Source organism: Capra hircus, chromosome 2, assembly GCF_001704415.2.
Source record: "Capra hircus breed San Clemente chromosome 2, ASM170441v1, whole genome shotgun sequence".
NCBI lineage: Eukaryota > Metazoa > Chordata > Mammalia > Artiodactyla > Bovidae > Capra > Capra hircus.
The window spans coordinates 127,408,158-127,424,898 of NC_030809.1; the positions used below are offsets into that span (position 1 = coordinate 127,408,158).

At 34.6% G+C, this 16,741-nt stretch overlaps 1 protein-coding gene across 3 annotated transcripts in view; it reads right to left on the reverse strand.

Annotated features, from left to right (window-relative positions):
* CALCRL (calcitonin receptor like receptor) overlaps positions 765-16,741 on the reverse strand; it is a 127,498-nt gene continuing 111,521 nt past the window's right edge. For all 3 annotated transcript variants that reach the window (XM_005675875.3, XM_005675874.3, XM_005675873.3), the window contains 6 exons: positions 15,723-15,876; positions 12,085-12,145; positions 11,935-12,001; positions 7,574-7,792; positions 7,376-7,417; positions 765-3,841 (listed from right to left, as the gene is read on the reverse strand). In XM_005675875.3, the coding sequence (XP_005675932.1) occupies positions 3,626-3,841; positions 7,376-7,417; positions 7,574-7,792; positions 11,935-12,001; positions 12,085-12,145; positions 15,723-15,876 (759 nt within the window). In that variant the 3' untranslated portion in view covers positions 765-3,625. The remainder of the gene's footprint in view (positions 3,842-7,375; positions 7,418-7,573; positions 7,793-11,934; positions 12,002-12,084; positions 12,146-15,722; positions 15,877-16,741) is intronic.

Sequence of the window (16,741 nt, forward strand, 5' to 3'; positions counted from 1 at the left end):
AACTATAACCAAGTTAAATTTACATAAATATTTATAATAGCATTAGTCATAATAGCCAAAAGATCAGAAAAACACAACAGACAGATGGATAAACAAAATTTGGTAAATCCATACAGTTTAATAATTCAGGCAAAGAAAGGAATGTAATGATGGGACAATTTAAAACATGATGAACCCTGAAAATATTACAGGTGAAAAAAGTCAGTCACAAAACACCATATTCCATATGATTCCATTCATATAAAGTCAGAATAGGGAAGTCTACTGAGAAAAAAAGTAGGTTCGTGTTCTTGGGGCTCAGGTGACAGCAGGGACGGGATGATAGAAGTGATGGCGAGGACAGGTGGTTAACTCCTGAGGTCATGAAAATGTACTAAAACTGACTGTGGCGACAACGCTAATATAATCCACTAAGAACAACTTGAAATGAGTGAACGGTATACTTAAAGAGTTCTTTTCCTTTCTATTATTCAATACAAAACTATTGCAATGGAGCATAGTGGAGAAAGGAGACAAATCTCTGCATTTTCTTATCCCTGGGCATCTTTTCCTTTCTTTCAGTCTAAGAAGGAATTTGCATACATTGTAGTTTATTTAGAATTTTCTAGCTTACAAAACAAATTGCTTTATAAAATGATTTATAGGATTATGGAAGACTTCAAAGAGGATGACTGAGATATACTCATCAATTTTAAGTGTTTCACTGGTTGCTGTAGAGAATTAAAAATCATTATAATTTAGATTATTCAGCACTCCAGTAAGCATGAGTGAAAATCAACTTTAGCTCATAACTTTAATATTTTCATACAGTCAAAATATAGAGATATACATTAAGTAGGCATAACATGAGTTAATTGAACCGAATATCTTGGATATGTTTTAGAAATAAAAGAAATGATAGTTTTTATTAGCATATTAAACCAGTGAAAATTAAAATAAGTTCACATTGTAAAACAGTTATCAAGCAATAAATACAGCACCACAGCTACCACTACTTCTATGTACATTGGATTACATTAGAACAAACACTAAATGCCAGAATGCATATTCTATGGATAGACGCGCTAAATAAATTTAGAATTTAAAAAAATGACAGACTAGAATTTTTTAAAAATTAACATGACTTTTGCAAGTACTTGCAGAAAAGTAGCAGATTTACATTTGAAAAGTTAGAAATTCCCCAGTAAGCTTTTAGATACCAAAGCAGTTTGTTTTTAAAAATTATATATTTTACTTTTTCTTCATAAGTAAAATACAAAGGAGATCTTAATTATTAGTACTTCCGCTTTAGAGAAGTCTAATACTTAAAAATATTACTTCCAAAAATATATGGGTGCAAAACTAACACTGATTAATCGTGGACTGTCTACGCCTAAAGGTGGTACAATAGATAAATCCTGGCCAAAAAGGAAATCTGATCTAAACTGAATATGATAAAAGCACAGTAAAAATACTTGAAAGTTACCATGTATTTTTAATATGATGCTTGCTGATAATTTGACATTTTCTATTGTCATTTATAGCTGAGACTTGATAGTTTGTCTGGTAGAATGCTGAAACATATGAACAGTGCCAGCAAAGGACTTGAATCTGTGTCTTTGAATAATAAATAGCTAAACATAAGTTTATTTAAAGGAATTATATTATTTAGCATTAGAAAGTCCAGAACAGCCTGCATACCTTTTTATGACAACTTATTTTGAAATCCATAAATCTGAGACTAACAACAAAGCTTTTACACGTGTATAGATAAATCATAAATCCATTGATCAGGCCTTTTAATAAGTTAATTCTTATTAATTTCGATGATTTTCCTGGACAATTTCAGAGGGCTTCTGAACTTACTGTTTATTTACAGCTTAAGAAAAAACCTGTGATGACTGTCATTAGTCTAATCTATTTTAAGCAGATTGACACACCACACACAAAAAAGAAAAATAATGAATTCTCCTGCCCAAATTGACTTAATGAATTTCAGAAATTTCAGTGGAAAATAACATTAGGGAAAACGAATCCCATTTAAATATCACTTTAATGAAGTGATTAGGGAAGATTTCTTTCATCTTAATTTCATTATTCCATAAATGTTCCAACAAAAATTCTTACCCACTGTTACATTCAGGTCTTTCACTGTATTGTCTCATCATATATACTAGCTCTATTAAAATATTAAAACATTTTATATGATATATATTTGTCTACTTTTAAAAAATAGACTGGAGTATTTCCAAAACTATCTTATAGTAAGTCAGAAAAGTAACATTTTTAATGGGATAAAAACCCAAAGAGTATCAAACAGGCATTTGTTACAGAAGGCATTTGAATTTTCTGGATTAGAATGAAAATTCATCGTCAAAATAAAAGGAAAAATATGTCAAACATATCTATTATTAAGATTTGAATCACCAAAGCAAATATATTCAATAAAACAATGGCCTTAAGGGATTTTTAAATAAATATTTTATATCTTATCATAGACATTTCTCAAACCTAGTTCTCAAACTTCTGATGCTGACATCTGGTTGTCTTTAAAATATTCAACAAGTATAGAATTCCAGATTCTATTTTATTATAAAATTAGCCCAGAGACAGTATCAGATATTAGCATGCATACTTTGTTACATTAAGCATTTGTTTGAAAAATTAGGTAGATTGTATATATTTGAGGCTATAAAATAGAACGACAGAGTATTTACAAGCTCATTTTTCACAATTTGTACAAACTTTTGAGGAAATAATAAACCCTTCACTGATTTCCTTCATGTAAAATAATTGCTAATTTGTCCATATAGTAGAAATGGAAGGGGCAAGGTTTCTATTTACAGGTACATGGACATGAATTCCTTCCCATTTGTGTAGTAAGATGGGAAAGTTGTTGACAACATGTTTTGTAGTATCAACCAAGATGTCTCCCTAATGATACCAAAGCAGGATTGCATGTCATATATATTATTCATCAAGTCTCAAAAAAGCATATGACAAAGGGTATAACTGTGATGAATCAGCAAATACGTAGCCAACAGCAATTCTGCTCAATATTTTTTCTAGGGAGAAGACAGTAAGCAAAGAGGAATAATTAATTATCAGGTCCATTTAAAAAAATAAAAACAAAAGAGCTAGAACAATTTCTGGGTAAAAAATCAACTGCAACAATGAACTTGGGAAAAAGATTTTAAAAATAAATGAAAGGTCATTTTCCCTCTAAATCTATAAGCCTTCATTCACTAGGCCTCTTTAGGCAACAGAAGTGGAATTGTGCCCACCGTTTTATGAACTTTTATGTCTATTTGTGGATTCATGCAGTAGTGTCCTGGACCAACCTACAGGAATAGAATGTGCTCATCTTTACCCAATTCCACATGCAGTGATGTTAAGTTGATAGCTGGAAATCAGTCATGGTGGGAGTATTTGCAACATAAAAATGGGCAAAAATCATAGATCAAGACAATCTTCCCCCATGGAGCTAGTGTGAAACATTTATCAACAGACTACTGAATTCATGAGGGTTTTCTTTGTCACCTTCAAATAATTCATCTAATACTCAAGTCTTGTGGTTGTAAAGCCATGGATCCAAGTCCTTGAGTTAGGAGTGGCAAAAAATAGTTCAGCAATACACCCTCTATTATCAATCGTATAACTTTTCCGGTTTTATGACCACGTTTTCAGTATCGTGGATGCTTTTTCCATTTAAGTGTTCGCTTAGACAGTCATGACTGTAACCTGTACCATCACTGATTGTTGAAACTGTGTAAGATGCACTACGGAGAGTATCTGAGTGGGAAAAGTTGTTTCCAAATTGGATTTTATATTGATTCCAGTTTCTTCTCAGAATTGCTTGAACCTATAAAACAGAAAGAAACAGAAAGGGCAAAAGCAGTTAATTAAATGAGATGAAGATAATATGTCTAATAGTACAATAAAATTAATTATATACAAAAGATTTTCTTTTAAAAAAATCACTGATATTAATGGGTAAATAATATTGCTTTCTTTTCTTAATTAAAATATGAAATTGAGTAAACCATCTTTATATTAGAAAATGATTGTAATTACTTTGTTCTTTAGTACAGACTACAGAAAAATTCATATTTTACTTTCTATGCTTTCTCTTTGAAGCTAAAATGCACATGAATGTCAAGCTGTTAAGTAATTAATATGCATTCTCACAAGCTGGCATGAGCAACATTTAGTTCTGTATCAACATTTTATTAAAAGAATGGGATAATTGGTGATGAGAAAAGAGATGAAAAAGAAGTTAGGGATATAGGAAATATAATAAATCATCATCATCAACATCAGTAGCACTCACTTTTATTAAGTGATTACCATATGACAGATATGTAGCTTAATAATAGCTACATTCTATTAGCTTAATAGCTACATTCTTGGGGAAAAAAAGAACAGAGTTTTTAATCCTCATGTCTTTCCACCCAGAGGGAAGAACATGTTGAACGGAAAATTACAAATGGGATGAGCATTGTTAAAAAAAAAAAAAAGGAATTTGCATGTGAAAAAAAAATAGGAATGTCATCACTCCACTTTTTTTTGTATTTCGACCCCTCTCTTCTAAACTTGAAGTTTAATTACTCTTCCTTCTGTTTGGTGCTAAGGGTCAGAACTAGGTAGGCCGTATACAGTACTTTGGGGTGTGTGCTAAGTCGCTTCAGTTGTGTCTGGCTCTTTGTGACTACACGGACCGTAGCCCTCCAGGCTCCTCTGTCCATGGAATTCTCCAGGCAAGAATACTGAAGTGGGTTGCCATGCCCTCCTCCAGGGGATCTTCCCAGACACAGAGATGGAGCTTGCGTCTCTTATGTCTCCTGCATTGGCAGGCGTGTTTGTTACTACTAGCGCCACCTGGGAAGCCCATATAATGACTTTGGTGTTCATTTAACATAAGACACAGATGATTTTCTTTATATTGAGTCTTTAAGCATAAATGAGAATATTCAAACACACCTCCAACTCCAACATCTGTACATTTCCATGTCGGATGAAGGCCCTTCCAATGACCAGAGTACCTAGTTTATGCTAACGGTGCACATTTGTTTGATTGAGTGGACTTGAGACGAAAGCAACCTGAGGACTTGTCAAGCCACAGTTATTTAACTAGTGACAAATGCAAATAAGAATATTTTGGCTGAGAAATAAAAATAAAATGTGAGAATAAAAAGGTGAATAGAGAGATTAAGACAAAGACAAGCTGTTTGACCTAAGGTGGAAAGCAAGAAGGAAATTAAGCCTGAGCAAATTAGTTTAAGAAGTATATGACATAGTTGGAACCACACAAAATGAATTTGATTGCATGTCTTTGTATTATGAGAATGGGAAAAACTAGAGGCAAAGAGACAAAAAAAGAAAAGTTATAGTATTTCTTAAGATGAGAAATGAATCATACACAAGCAGGTATTATATCTAGAGATGAAGAAAGGGGGACAGATATTGGAGATGCTGTGGGGAGCTAAAGGATTTGGTAACAACTTGGTTCAAAAATTTTATATTATTAAAATTTTCTAATGCCAAAGTTTTCTCAATTTTAGGATATGGCAAAATATCAAGGCCCGTGTCTCTATTGCTTACGTGGATAAAGTGCAATAAGAGTGTTAGGCATTAGTTTAAATATTCCTTTGTGCACTCTTTCTAAATATAAGGGTCAATTTGAGATTTGATTCCTATATGAGTAATGTACCCCTTTATATGTATATTTTTATAAGTGAGGGACTTGACAGACCTAATGAGGAATCTTTAATATACTGTCTACTGAGGTTGGAGCATGGTGCTAAAAACTTTATATTCCTAGTTTACATTAATCCCTCTGAGATTTGTGTAAGGAACTTGCTTTTATATCCTTTGAATGGAAGTACACACTGGGACTCCCTGGGGTTCAGAGTATTTCCCATGACGTTACAGCCAGGAACAAAGTGGCATCTTTGGGTTTGAATCCACTATTGTGTCAGAGCCTTTATTCTACACTGCCTTCCATCACTAAATATTTTACTAATGATTATGATTTGTACATTAAAAAAAATGTCCTTTATAAAAATAAAATTTGTTCCTGCAGATACAAAGGTATATTTTTCTTAGTTCATACATGCTTTATGTCATACTGTAGCTTTCTTATCTATATTTAATGGTAAAATCCTATATAGGCAGCAATTGGATTGTCTAATTCAGTTTATATAATAATAAATTTATAGTTACAAAATGGATACTATTTGAATTTTATTATCATAACAATGTATCTAGTCTTCCTAATTGCATTCTCTGTCTCTACTTCTCACTTCAGAAAAAGTCACCTTTGTCCTCTGCACAGCAGAAGAATCATGAAGAGACCACTTAAATATGTTTGATACTTCTATATGCCATCATAAATAAATATATATATATAATAAAATCTATATTTACAAGTAAGAAATAAAATATGAAATTTTATGTGCTAAGTAAAATATCACATAAACAAGAGAAAATACAGTTTTTCATGACATGTACATGATTTCTGACATTAATCAGTTGCATAGAAATTATTCTTATAAAGTTATGTTAACTGGTTCCATGTATTGCCAGTCTGAAGCTTTGTGATAAGTTTCACAGTTACAAGTGTGTAAGTCTTATCATTTGCTGTCTGAATTTCTAAACTTTGTTGAATTTTGCCAAGATCCTCCAACAGGTTGACATTGTCAAGTAGATTAAAAACACACAAAGAGCTAAAGCAATATAGCCCAAACCACTGAACTATAGTTCTATTCACATGCATAAGAAATGTGGTACCAATTTCTAAAATGCCTGAAACTTTCCAATGAGGAAAGCCTTGGATAAAATCCTGAAATATCTCAGAACACATTGCCATGTTACGAATTAAAGTACTTGATTATGTTTCCTAATCTACTGCCACTCTTCTGTGCATAACTGGGTTTAAATTTTTAGAAATCTTTTTTATTTGACATAAAAATGTTTCCAAAGACCACAGTGTGGACAAGGCCAACAGAGAAAGAGAGAAAATTAAAATGAGGCAATTTTATTTTCCATTAGAGTATATGTTCGATGAAGATAAGGATTGTCTAACCCTGTGCCTAAGACTAAGTCGAGGATTAGTAGGATCAGTTCAAAAGGTAAGTTGAAAGACTAAATGAATGAAAGTCATTGACAGAATATTTTAAAGTGAGTCTGAATTTGCCCTAACCTCAACTGAAATTTGACCTGAACTTTTGGGAAGAAGAATTGCATATATTCAAAGAGCCTCTACGGTTCTTTTTTCTGACAGAAATGGAATTTGAAATACTTATTCCTAGGGGATTTATGATTCTTTCTCTTTTTTAAAGGAAAAAAATGGATTACAAACACAAAATGATAAAAGGAATAAAATCAGTCACCATACCTCTCCATTAAAGAAGCAGAAAATTGTAGATACCAAGAGACCCTGCAAAAGAAAAATAGAATTATTTGATTCCAAATAGAAAAGATACATTTTTTGGTAATAAATCTGCTGTATAGGTAGTCAAAAATGAAGTCAAAGCTACATGTAAATTTACAGCCAAACATCACAAGGTGCCTTCATGATGCGAGAACACCATACCTGATAGTGCATGAGGATGTTTATGATGTAATCATATATCTCTTCTGCAATCTTTCCTTCAGGTCGCCATGGAATCAGCACAAATTCAATGCCAAGTAATGGCACCAGGATAAGTGTGGCTCTCACAGCTTTCATGTAGAGATTGGATTCTGCTTGGTGAGTAACTTTTAACTTGGTGATAAGAACACGTACAATATTTAATAGGAAAAAAAGATTCACCTAAAAGAAAATAAAATGACATATAGAAATTATTTCATATTGTTTGGGAACGCATGTACACCCATGATGGATTCATGTCAATGTATGGCAAAACCAATGCAGTATTGTAAAGTAAAATAAAGTAAAAATAAAAATTAGAAAAAAAAAAGAATCTTTACAGAAGAATCACTGATTTTATAAATCTTAGAATATATTCAGTACACAAGAATATGTTCTGTTGAAGAGATACTTGCTTAAATGTTCATTTTTATTTCTGCTGTTGACTTTTTCTTTTATTTTTTTCTCCAGCTTTACTGACACATAATTGACATTATTTAAGTTTAGGTTGCATAGCATAATGATTTAATCTCACATATATTGTGAAATGATAACCACAATACATTAAGCTAATGTCAACCATCTCATACAGATACCAAAATGTATCTATGTATATATAAATTTCCTTATGCTGAGAACTTTTACAATTTATTCTCAGCAACTTACACATATATCATACAGTGGTGATAACGATAATCATCATGCTGTACATTACATTCCTTGTTCTCTTTCATCTTACACCTGGGAGTTTGTGCCTTTTGACCATCTTCATCCAATTCCTCCATCCCTAAACCCTAAGGGCAACTGCAAATATGATCTCTTTTTTCCTATGAGCTTGTCTATTTGTTTAGATTCCACATACAAGTGAGATCATACAGTGTCTATCTTTCTCTAACTTATTTCGCTTGGTGTAATGCCCTCAAGTTTCATTCATGTTGTCTCCAGTATCAGGATTTCCTCATTTTTTGTGGCTAAATAGTAATGTGTGTGTTTGTGTGTGTGTGTCTGTGGTGTGTGTATCCTTCTTAGGTTGTTTCCATGTCTTAGCTATTGTGGATAATGCTGCTATGAGCATGGGGTGCAGATATTAATATATTTGTAAATATGTTTTTGTTTCCTTTAGACATTGGAATTGTGATTTATTAATTTAAAAAGTACATTAATTTTAATGGACTTATATCTTAAAAAATAAAATTATGGTGGTGTTATTGTGGACCACATTCAGTTGGGTAACATCTGATTGTTTTGCTTAGTTTATTTTCTTATGCAACATTTTAAAATCCTGCTATGATTAAGAAAACCAAAACTTTGAATATTTTAATCCCAAAGAAAGGAAACAATTGTTTGTAACAAAGGCTAATTATTTTGTCTCTACTCTGTATTAGTGTCCAAACCAAGTACTTTCCAAATATGTGTGTGTGTGTTAAGTTGCTTTAGTCTTGTCTAACTCTTTGCGACCCCATGGACCATAGCCCACCAGGCTCCTTGGTTCATGGAATTTTCCAGGGAAGAATAATGGAATGGTTGCCATGTCTTCCTCCAGAGGATCTTCCTGACTCAGGGATCAAAACTGTGTCTCTTATGTTTCCTGCATTCATAGGTGGGTTCTTTACTCCTAGGGCCACCTGGGAAGCCCATCCAAATATGTATTCTATCATAATATCCATTTTCATATTTTTAGTTTTTCCTTCCTGTGTTATTTGTGTGCATAACAAAAATCATCCCAACTCCCCATTATAGTACTATAATCTTCTTCATCCTTATGAAAAGGCTGAATCACATACTTAAACTAGTTGATATTCAACCTAGGTCATCCTAGGGTTAAAAAAAAAAATTAGCACCCAGCAGAACCTTCTGTTAATTACTTTCTGTGATTTTAAAGTCCTATGAATTAACACCTTTCCCCAAGAGAAAATGTTCCCTTTGAAAGGGAGACATAAAACTTCAAAAATATAGTGTTTAGGAAATGAGCAGAGTTCTACAGAAATATATTTCTCTCTCTCTCACTCTTTGGCTGAATCATACTTTCTTATCTTCACCCATGTCAATATCTGTTATTTTGTCTATTTCCTCTATGCCCATTCCTTATGCCTTCCACAGAACTACAGATATTAGCCCCAGAAAAGCCACTTAGGGCTCTTTTTCTAATATGCTGTTCTCTTTCCTTTTTTCTCACCCTGACTTTTAGCATCTGTGCTTTGTTTAATAATTTAAAATTTTCAAACTGCATACTATATGCAATTTACATCTTACATACTTCTATTAATTGGAAAAATAATGATAGTATCTCGTCTAATCTAGAAAGCAATGGACGAATAACATACATTTGCTGATTTGAGGCATGTATTATGAAAACAACTGGGCATAAAAATATTCCTCTACCATTCTTTTGGAGAATTCAATGGAGCATATGCTTCAAAAATAAACAGCTAACTATAGTCCTGATGGAAACACATCTATGAAAAGAAACATGGTTACAGACATAGGAATGTCTCTGTTAAAGATAAAAGCCACTTAAGCCACTTCAACAGGTGTAAAAATGAAATGTGATGAATCAACACATCAGCTGCTATTCCACCTATCCTACTTATTCTCTCCCAGGGCATTCATTATTATTTTAAAAGTTTCAACTAAGTGGAAATTACCACTAACCCGTAGAAGAAGAGGTGTAATACCATTTTATCTGTTTATAAATTTAGAATATTTTATAATCCTAATATGCAAAAATCACAATTATAAAAATCAGTATAAATGTTGCAATTTAGATGTCCATTATACGGAAACTTCTAAATACAAGTGCTTCTCCAAACTGCAAGTCTGATTTAAAATGTGAAACTAGAAATGAGAATGTCCTCCTGATTTTTTGTAAATATTTCCACTTATTTTAAATGCAAATAGAGCAAGAATCGTGAAGTTCAGATGAATTACATCTGCATCTCATCTATCTTAGAGAAAAACTAAGTAAGTAAAATAGAAGAAACATACTAACTCCAACACCCATAAAGTTCACATAGGTGGTAGGTACCACGGGACATTTTTCATACTATGATACCACGTAGGCTCACAGCAGGAAGCCTGAGTTCAGTGGCAACAGGATTCCTGAAAGTACTCCCCTACTAGATTAGCCAGCAATCACTTAACTGTCCACTGAAGTGAGCTAAACACTTCTCACTAAACACAAATTAAATGCATCCTCTCAATTTCCCTTTAGCAAGATCTCAAAAGTGCTGTAGCCACTCTATTACCACCCTGCTTAAGGGGAAATGTGGCAGAGGAAGTCTGAGTGGAAAGAAACTGATTGTGGTTGAAATATTTTATTTATAAAAATTGTGCAAAAAGCATGTGACCATATAAACAATCGCTAGAGCACCTCCCAAGACCTTGGAATTGCCCAGTGAGAAGACCTAGAGCTTAAACAAAGGCAGAACATTTTATCCTGGAAGAAAAGAAGGGCTCCTAATCTTTTGTCAGGCCAGAAAAAAAATAGAAAAAGGGTTATGCACATAATGTGGACTTTCACTTCCTTTCTTACCGAGCAGCTAGATGGGCTATATTCCTATGTAATATTTTCTCCTAATTGCACCACGTTCTCTTTCCTCCCAACGTTGATGTGGACAAGCTCCTTCAAGAACTGTGCTAATTGCTGTTACATTTCTCACTTGTTAAGTGCATTTATTATTTCCTTAACCTTCTGATTTAGAATTTTGATTGCCACCCACACTCACTAGATCCCTCCTCTGCCCTCCTCTGCCCTCCTCTGTTGTGCTCGGCACCCTGGAGGCTCTGAGACAGCTCTGAGGACCACTTCGTCACCAGACTTTCTTGCCCGCAGACTTTTGCTGCATTTGGCCGACGGGAGGAACCAGGAGATCAGAGCATGGGCAGAGAGAGAAGTTTGAGCATTCCCTTCTCTTTTTCCCTGTTAAGCTGTTGTTTTGGCAGTACCTCTGTTCCTCTACCGAAGGCCACACTTCCTATTGGGCCAGCCCTCCTAACACTTACCCAACCCCAGGAACGCTGTTCTGTCCTCTCCTCTTCTCTCCAAGTCTAGCCGTGATAATAACGTCCCACTGTTGGCCCCTGCTACCTCATCATCCTGTGAGTTAGTTCCTTTCCTCTTTTTACCCACACTTCAAATAAGGCCCCCAGTTATTTTTAAAAAACCCTCAAATAACCGACACCTTCATTAAACCCTCTTCAATCAAACACTGTGAGTATGCTGTCTATGTCCACTGAAATCCTAAAGGATATCATAGGCTAGATGTTTCAAGAAATAAAGTTGCTCTGTGAACAATGATGGAAAAAGGAGCATTTTAATTACATACCAATAAAGCAGCACAAATTGGGCCATGAATAATGTAGAGAAGTTGCGTATCAGAACTGATCCAGCAGCTAGGGAAAAAAGCAGGAAAATTATGTTGAATATTTTCATTCTACTTACTTCCAACTGAAATAAAAAAGAGAGATTATCTTACTTGTCATTGTAATATAATCTTCTGGCAACAGCGTGAATACAAGCAGGAATCAGTGGAAATCCTGTAAATGTCAAACAGAAAATAAATAGGCAACTTTCTCTATAGATGGAATTCCTAAAATATATCATGAAACTTGGAACTCAAAGATAGTCTAGGAGCAAAAATAACTGGCCATTATATGCCTATCAAGTAAGTATTATCTGTCTAGTTAAAGAGTAAATTTGGTAAAGTATTAGGTATCTATATTTTCAAGTGTGTGCGTATAGTTTATTCTAATATGAGTCATTTTGAATCAGTGGACTCCAGGGCCTAAGTTCATAAATGTGCTGCCTATTCTCAGATGCTTAAAAGGAATTCAGAATCCACATATTTTCTGTAAGATGGAATTGGCCAATATTTTGTAGATAATCAGATGTGGGAAGAAGTTGAGACTGACTACATGAAGAAGAAAAGAGAAAGATGGTTTATATATCAGAAATTTTGCATGCTCTTAGCATTCTAAATCAGATATTTTCAAGATAGAATGAAGATATCTTTTATAAGGGTAACCTAGATATACTAATAGCCTAAATACATGGGCTTCTAGGTGGTGCAGTGGTAAAGAATCCACCTGCCAATGCAAGAGACACAAGATATGAGGATTTGGTCATGGGTTGGCAGATCCCCTGGAGGAGGAAATGACAACTCAATTCAGTATTCTTGCCTGGGAAATCCCATGGACAGAGGAGCCTGGGGGCTACAGTGCATGGGGTTGCAAAGAGTTCCATACAACTGAACATACATACATACACACATGGAGGTAACTGAGCAAAAATTGCACTCACTTGGGAAACATATATCTGATATTTTTATGTTCAATAATATCAAATGATCAAGGAAATAAATTCTATTTCACTGAAAAAATAAAGATGGTGTGTTTATCAGTTCAGTTCAGTTCAGTCACTCAGTCATGTCCACACTTTGGGACCCCACGAATCACAACACGCCAGACCTCCCTGTCCATCACCAACTCCCCAAGTTCACCCAAACTCATGTGCATCAAGTCGGTCATGCCAGCCAGCCATCTCATCCTTTCGTCCCCTTCTGCTCCTGCCCCCAACCCCCCCAGCATCAGAGTCTTTTCCAATGAGTCAACTCTTCACATGAGGTGGCCAAAGTATTGGAGTTTCAGCCTCAGCATCAGTCCTTCCAATGAACACCCAGGATTGATCTCCTTATGATGGACTAGTTGGATCTCCTTACAGTACAAAGGACTCTCAAGAATCTTCTTCAACACCACCATTCAAAAGTATCAATTCTTCGGCGCTCAACTTTCTTCACAGTCCAACTCTCACATCCATACATGACCACAGGAAAAACCATAGCCTTGACTAGACAGACCTTTGTTGGCAAAGTAATGTCTCTGCTTTTTAATAATTTGTCTAGCTTGGTCATAACTTTCCTTTCAAGGAGTAAGTGTCTTTTAATTTCATGGCTGCAATCATCATCTGCAGTGATTTTGGAGCCCCCCAAAATAAAGTCTGACACTGTTTCCACTGTTTCCCCATCTATTTGCCATGAAGTGATGGGACCAGATGCCATGATCTTCATTTTCTGAATGTTGAGCTTTAAGCCAACTTTTTACTTTCCTCTTTCAGTTTCATCAAGAGGCTCTTTAGTTCCTCTTTACTTTCTGCCATAAGGGTGGTGTCATCTGAATATCTGAGGTTATTGATATTTCTCCCAGCAATCTTGATTCCAGCTTGTGCTTCTTCCAGCCCAGCATTTCTCATGATGTACTCTGCATAGAAGTTAAATAAGCAGGGTGACAATATACAGCCTTGACATACTCCTTTTCCTATTTGGAGCCAGTCTGTTGATCCATGTCCAGTTCTAACTGTTGCTTCCTGACCTGCATATAGGTTTCTCAAGAGGCAGGTCAGGTAGTCTGGTATTCCCATCTTTCAAAATTTTCCACAGTTTATTGTGATCCACACAGTCAAAGGCTTTGGCATAGTCAATAAAGCAGAAATAGATGTTTTTCTGGAACTCTCTTGCTTTTTCCATGATCCAGCAGATGTTGGAAATTTGATCTCTGGTTCCTCTGCCTTTTCTAAAACTAGCTTGAACATCTGGAATTTCACGGTTCACGTATTGCTGAAGCCTGGCTTGGAGAATTTTGAGCATTACTAGTGTGTGAGATGAGTGCAATTGTGCGGTAGTTTGAGCATTGTTTTGCATTGCCTTTCTTTGGAATTGGAATGAAAACTGACCTTTTCCAGTCCTGTGGCCACTTCTGAGTTTTCCAAATTTGCTGGCATCTTGAGGGCAGCCCTTTCACAGCATCATCTTTCAGGATTTGAAACAGTTCCACTGGAATTCCATCACCTCCACTAGCTTTGTTCATAGTGATACTTTCTAAGGCCCACTTGACTTCACATTCCAGGATGTCAGGCTCTAGATGAGTGATCACACCATCATGATTATCTTGGTCGTGAAGATCTTCTTTGTACAGTTCTTCTGTGTATTCTTGCCACCTCTTCTTAATATCTTCTGCTTCTGTTAGGTCCATACCATTTCTGTCCTTTATCGAGCCTATCTTTGCATGAAATGTTCTCTTGGTATCTCTAGTTTTCTTGAAGAGATCTCTAGTCTTTCCCATTCTGTTCTTTTCCTCTCTTCCTTTGCACTGATCACTGAGGAAGGCTTTCTTATCTCTCCTTACTATTCTTTGGAACTTTGCATTCAAATGAGAATATCTTTTCTTTCCTCCTTTGCTTTTCACTTTTCTTTTCACAGCTATCTGTAAGCCCTCCTCAGACAGCCATGTTGCTTCTTTGCTTTTCTTTTCCATGGGGATGCTCTTGATCCCTGTCTCCTGTACAATGTCACAAACGTCCATACATAGTTCATCACGCACTTTATCATATCTAGTCCCTTAAATCTACTTCTTACTTCCACTGTATAATCATAAGGGATTTGACGTTTTTGGTACCTCTATATCTCTACTTCTATTATCTGATTGGGTAAATAGATAGATGGATAGATATATAAATATAATTTCAGTTTTTTTTTCTGGAAACTAGTTCTATTGCATTCCTTTGTAACATTTTATGTTTCTCTTTATTCCAGTTATTTTAAAAATATGCTAAAAATGTATTATTTTTTGCTTTGTGAATAATAACACGTCAGATGATTGTGTAGGAAAAGATTTTTTGGCTGTCAATACAATACTACATCCTCTACTCTTAAAATGATATATTTTTTTTAAACAAGCATTTTTAGAATGGAAGTTCAAAGCTAGTTAAGACCAATGTCCTCATTTTGTACATGAGGAAAAAGGAAATTCAGAATAGTGCAAAGACTAGATCCTTTAATTTATAATTCTATTGTTTTAGTCACTACATAGTCAGCCAAAACATACACTGGAATACTAAATACAAAAAAGATACCTGTATCATTAATTGTCCTGTACTTACTGAAAACAGTGAGTCAGTGGCACTTTAAACATTTTAATTTACAGCAATAAGCAAAGGTTAATCAGCTGATATTGTTTTAAAAATGATTAATCATAAGTATATTTTTATTACAAAGGAACTCTGCGTCTTTCAAAAGCTTTTTTAAAAGATGGATCCGTAGATATGCATAATAGCACTTACCCCAGCCAAGAAAATAATACCACATCAAGTGCTGCTTCTCTGCAAATACAGCCACTACAACAAGCGTATGTAGGTAAATGCCTTCACAAAGCATCCAAAAGTAGTTACAGCCCATCAGGTAAAGATGAATGAACTGGGACACTTTACAACTAACCTGTGGGGGAAAAAAGACAGTAATATATACTTTATACACACACACACACACACACACACATATGTATGTATATATGTGTGTGTTTTTTAGCTGTGTCACACACCTTGGGGGATCCCAGGTCCCTGACCAGGGATGGAATCTGGGCCCCAGCAGTGGAACCACAGGCCTAACAACTGGACCACCAAGGGATTCCAGAAAGCAATCAATATTTAGTTGTTTATACGTGAACATGTAAAACAATATTCTAGTTTAGTTTAGTTATACAGAAACACAGAATTTTCTCTCCTCTACACCAAATTTTTTCCACTAACAATTCAGATTTTTAAAGTCCAGTCTTCATTCCTATCTAATGGTGCCTCCTCAAAGTATTTAGCCACTGACTCCAGAGATTTATAATACATCTCCCAGGAAATATGCAAATTCCAAATTTAATACACTTAGTGGATGTGTATTTTCTTAATATTGTTCTAGCTATTGTGTAATTACAAGTAAAAAGTTTGCCCATGAATGACTTTATGTCTGTTTTAACTATGTCATCATGAACTCGATTGTTACATTCTATTGGAAAACTTGTAATAATTATATTAATAATTTTAAAAGCATTCATGAAAAGTGCGAAATACTTGAGGAAGCCTTGCATGCTACCAGTGCGTATGTTTATTAAATAATATCTAATGAACCCATTCTTTTTTTTTTTTATTTTAAATATAGGATTGGGGGATTTCATGTAGGCAAAAGAAGGAAAATTATGCTTTTCCTTCCTCTTTTCCTGAGGTCTTCACTTTTTTTTTTTCTCTTAAAGAGACAGGAAGAGAGGTTTAAATATTGCATAAAGAAAACACAGAGGAGTGAGAGATATTGTTTA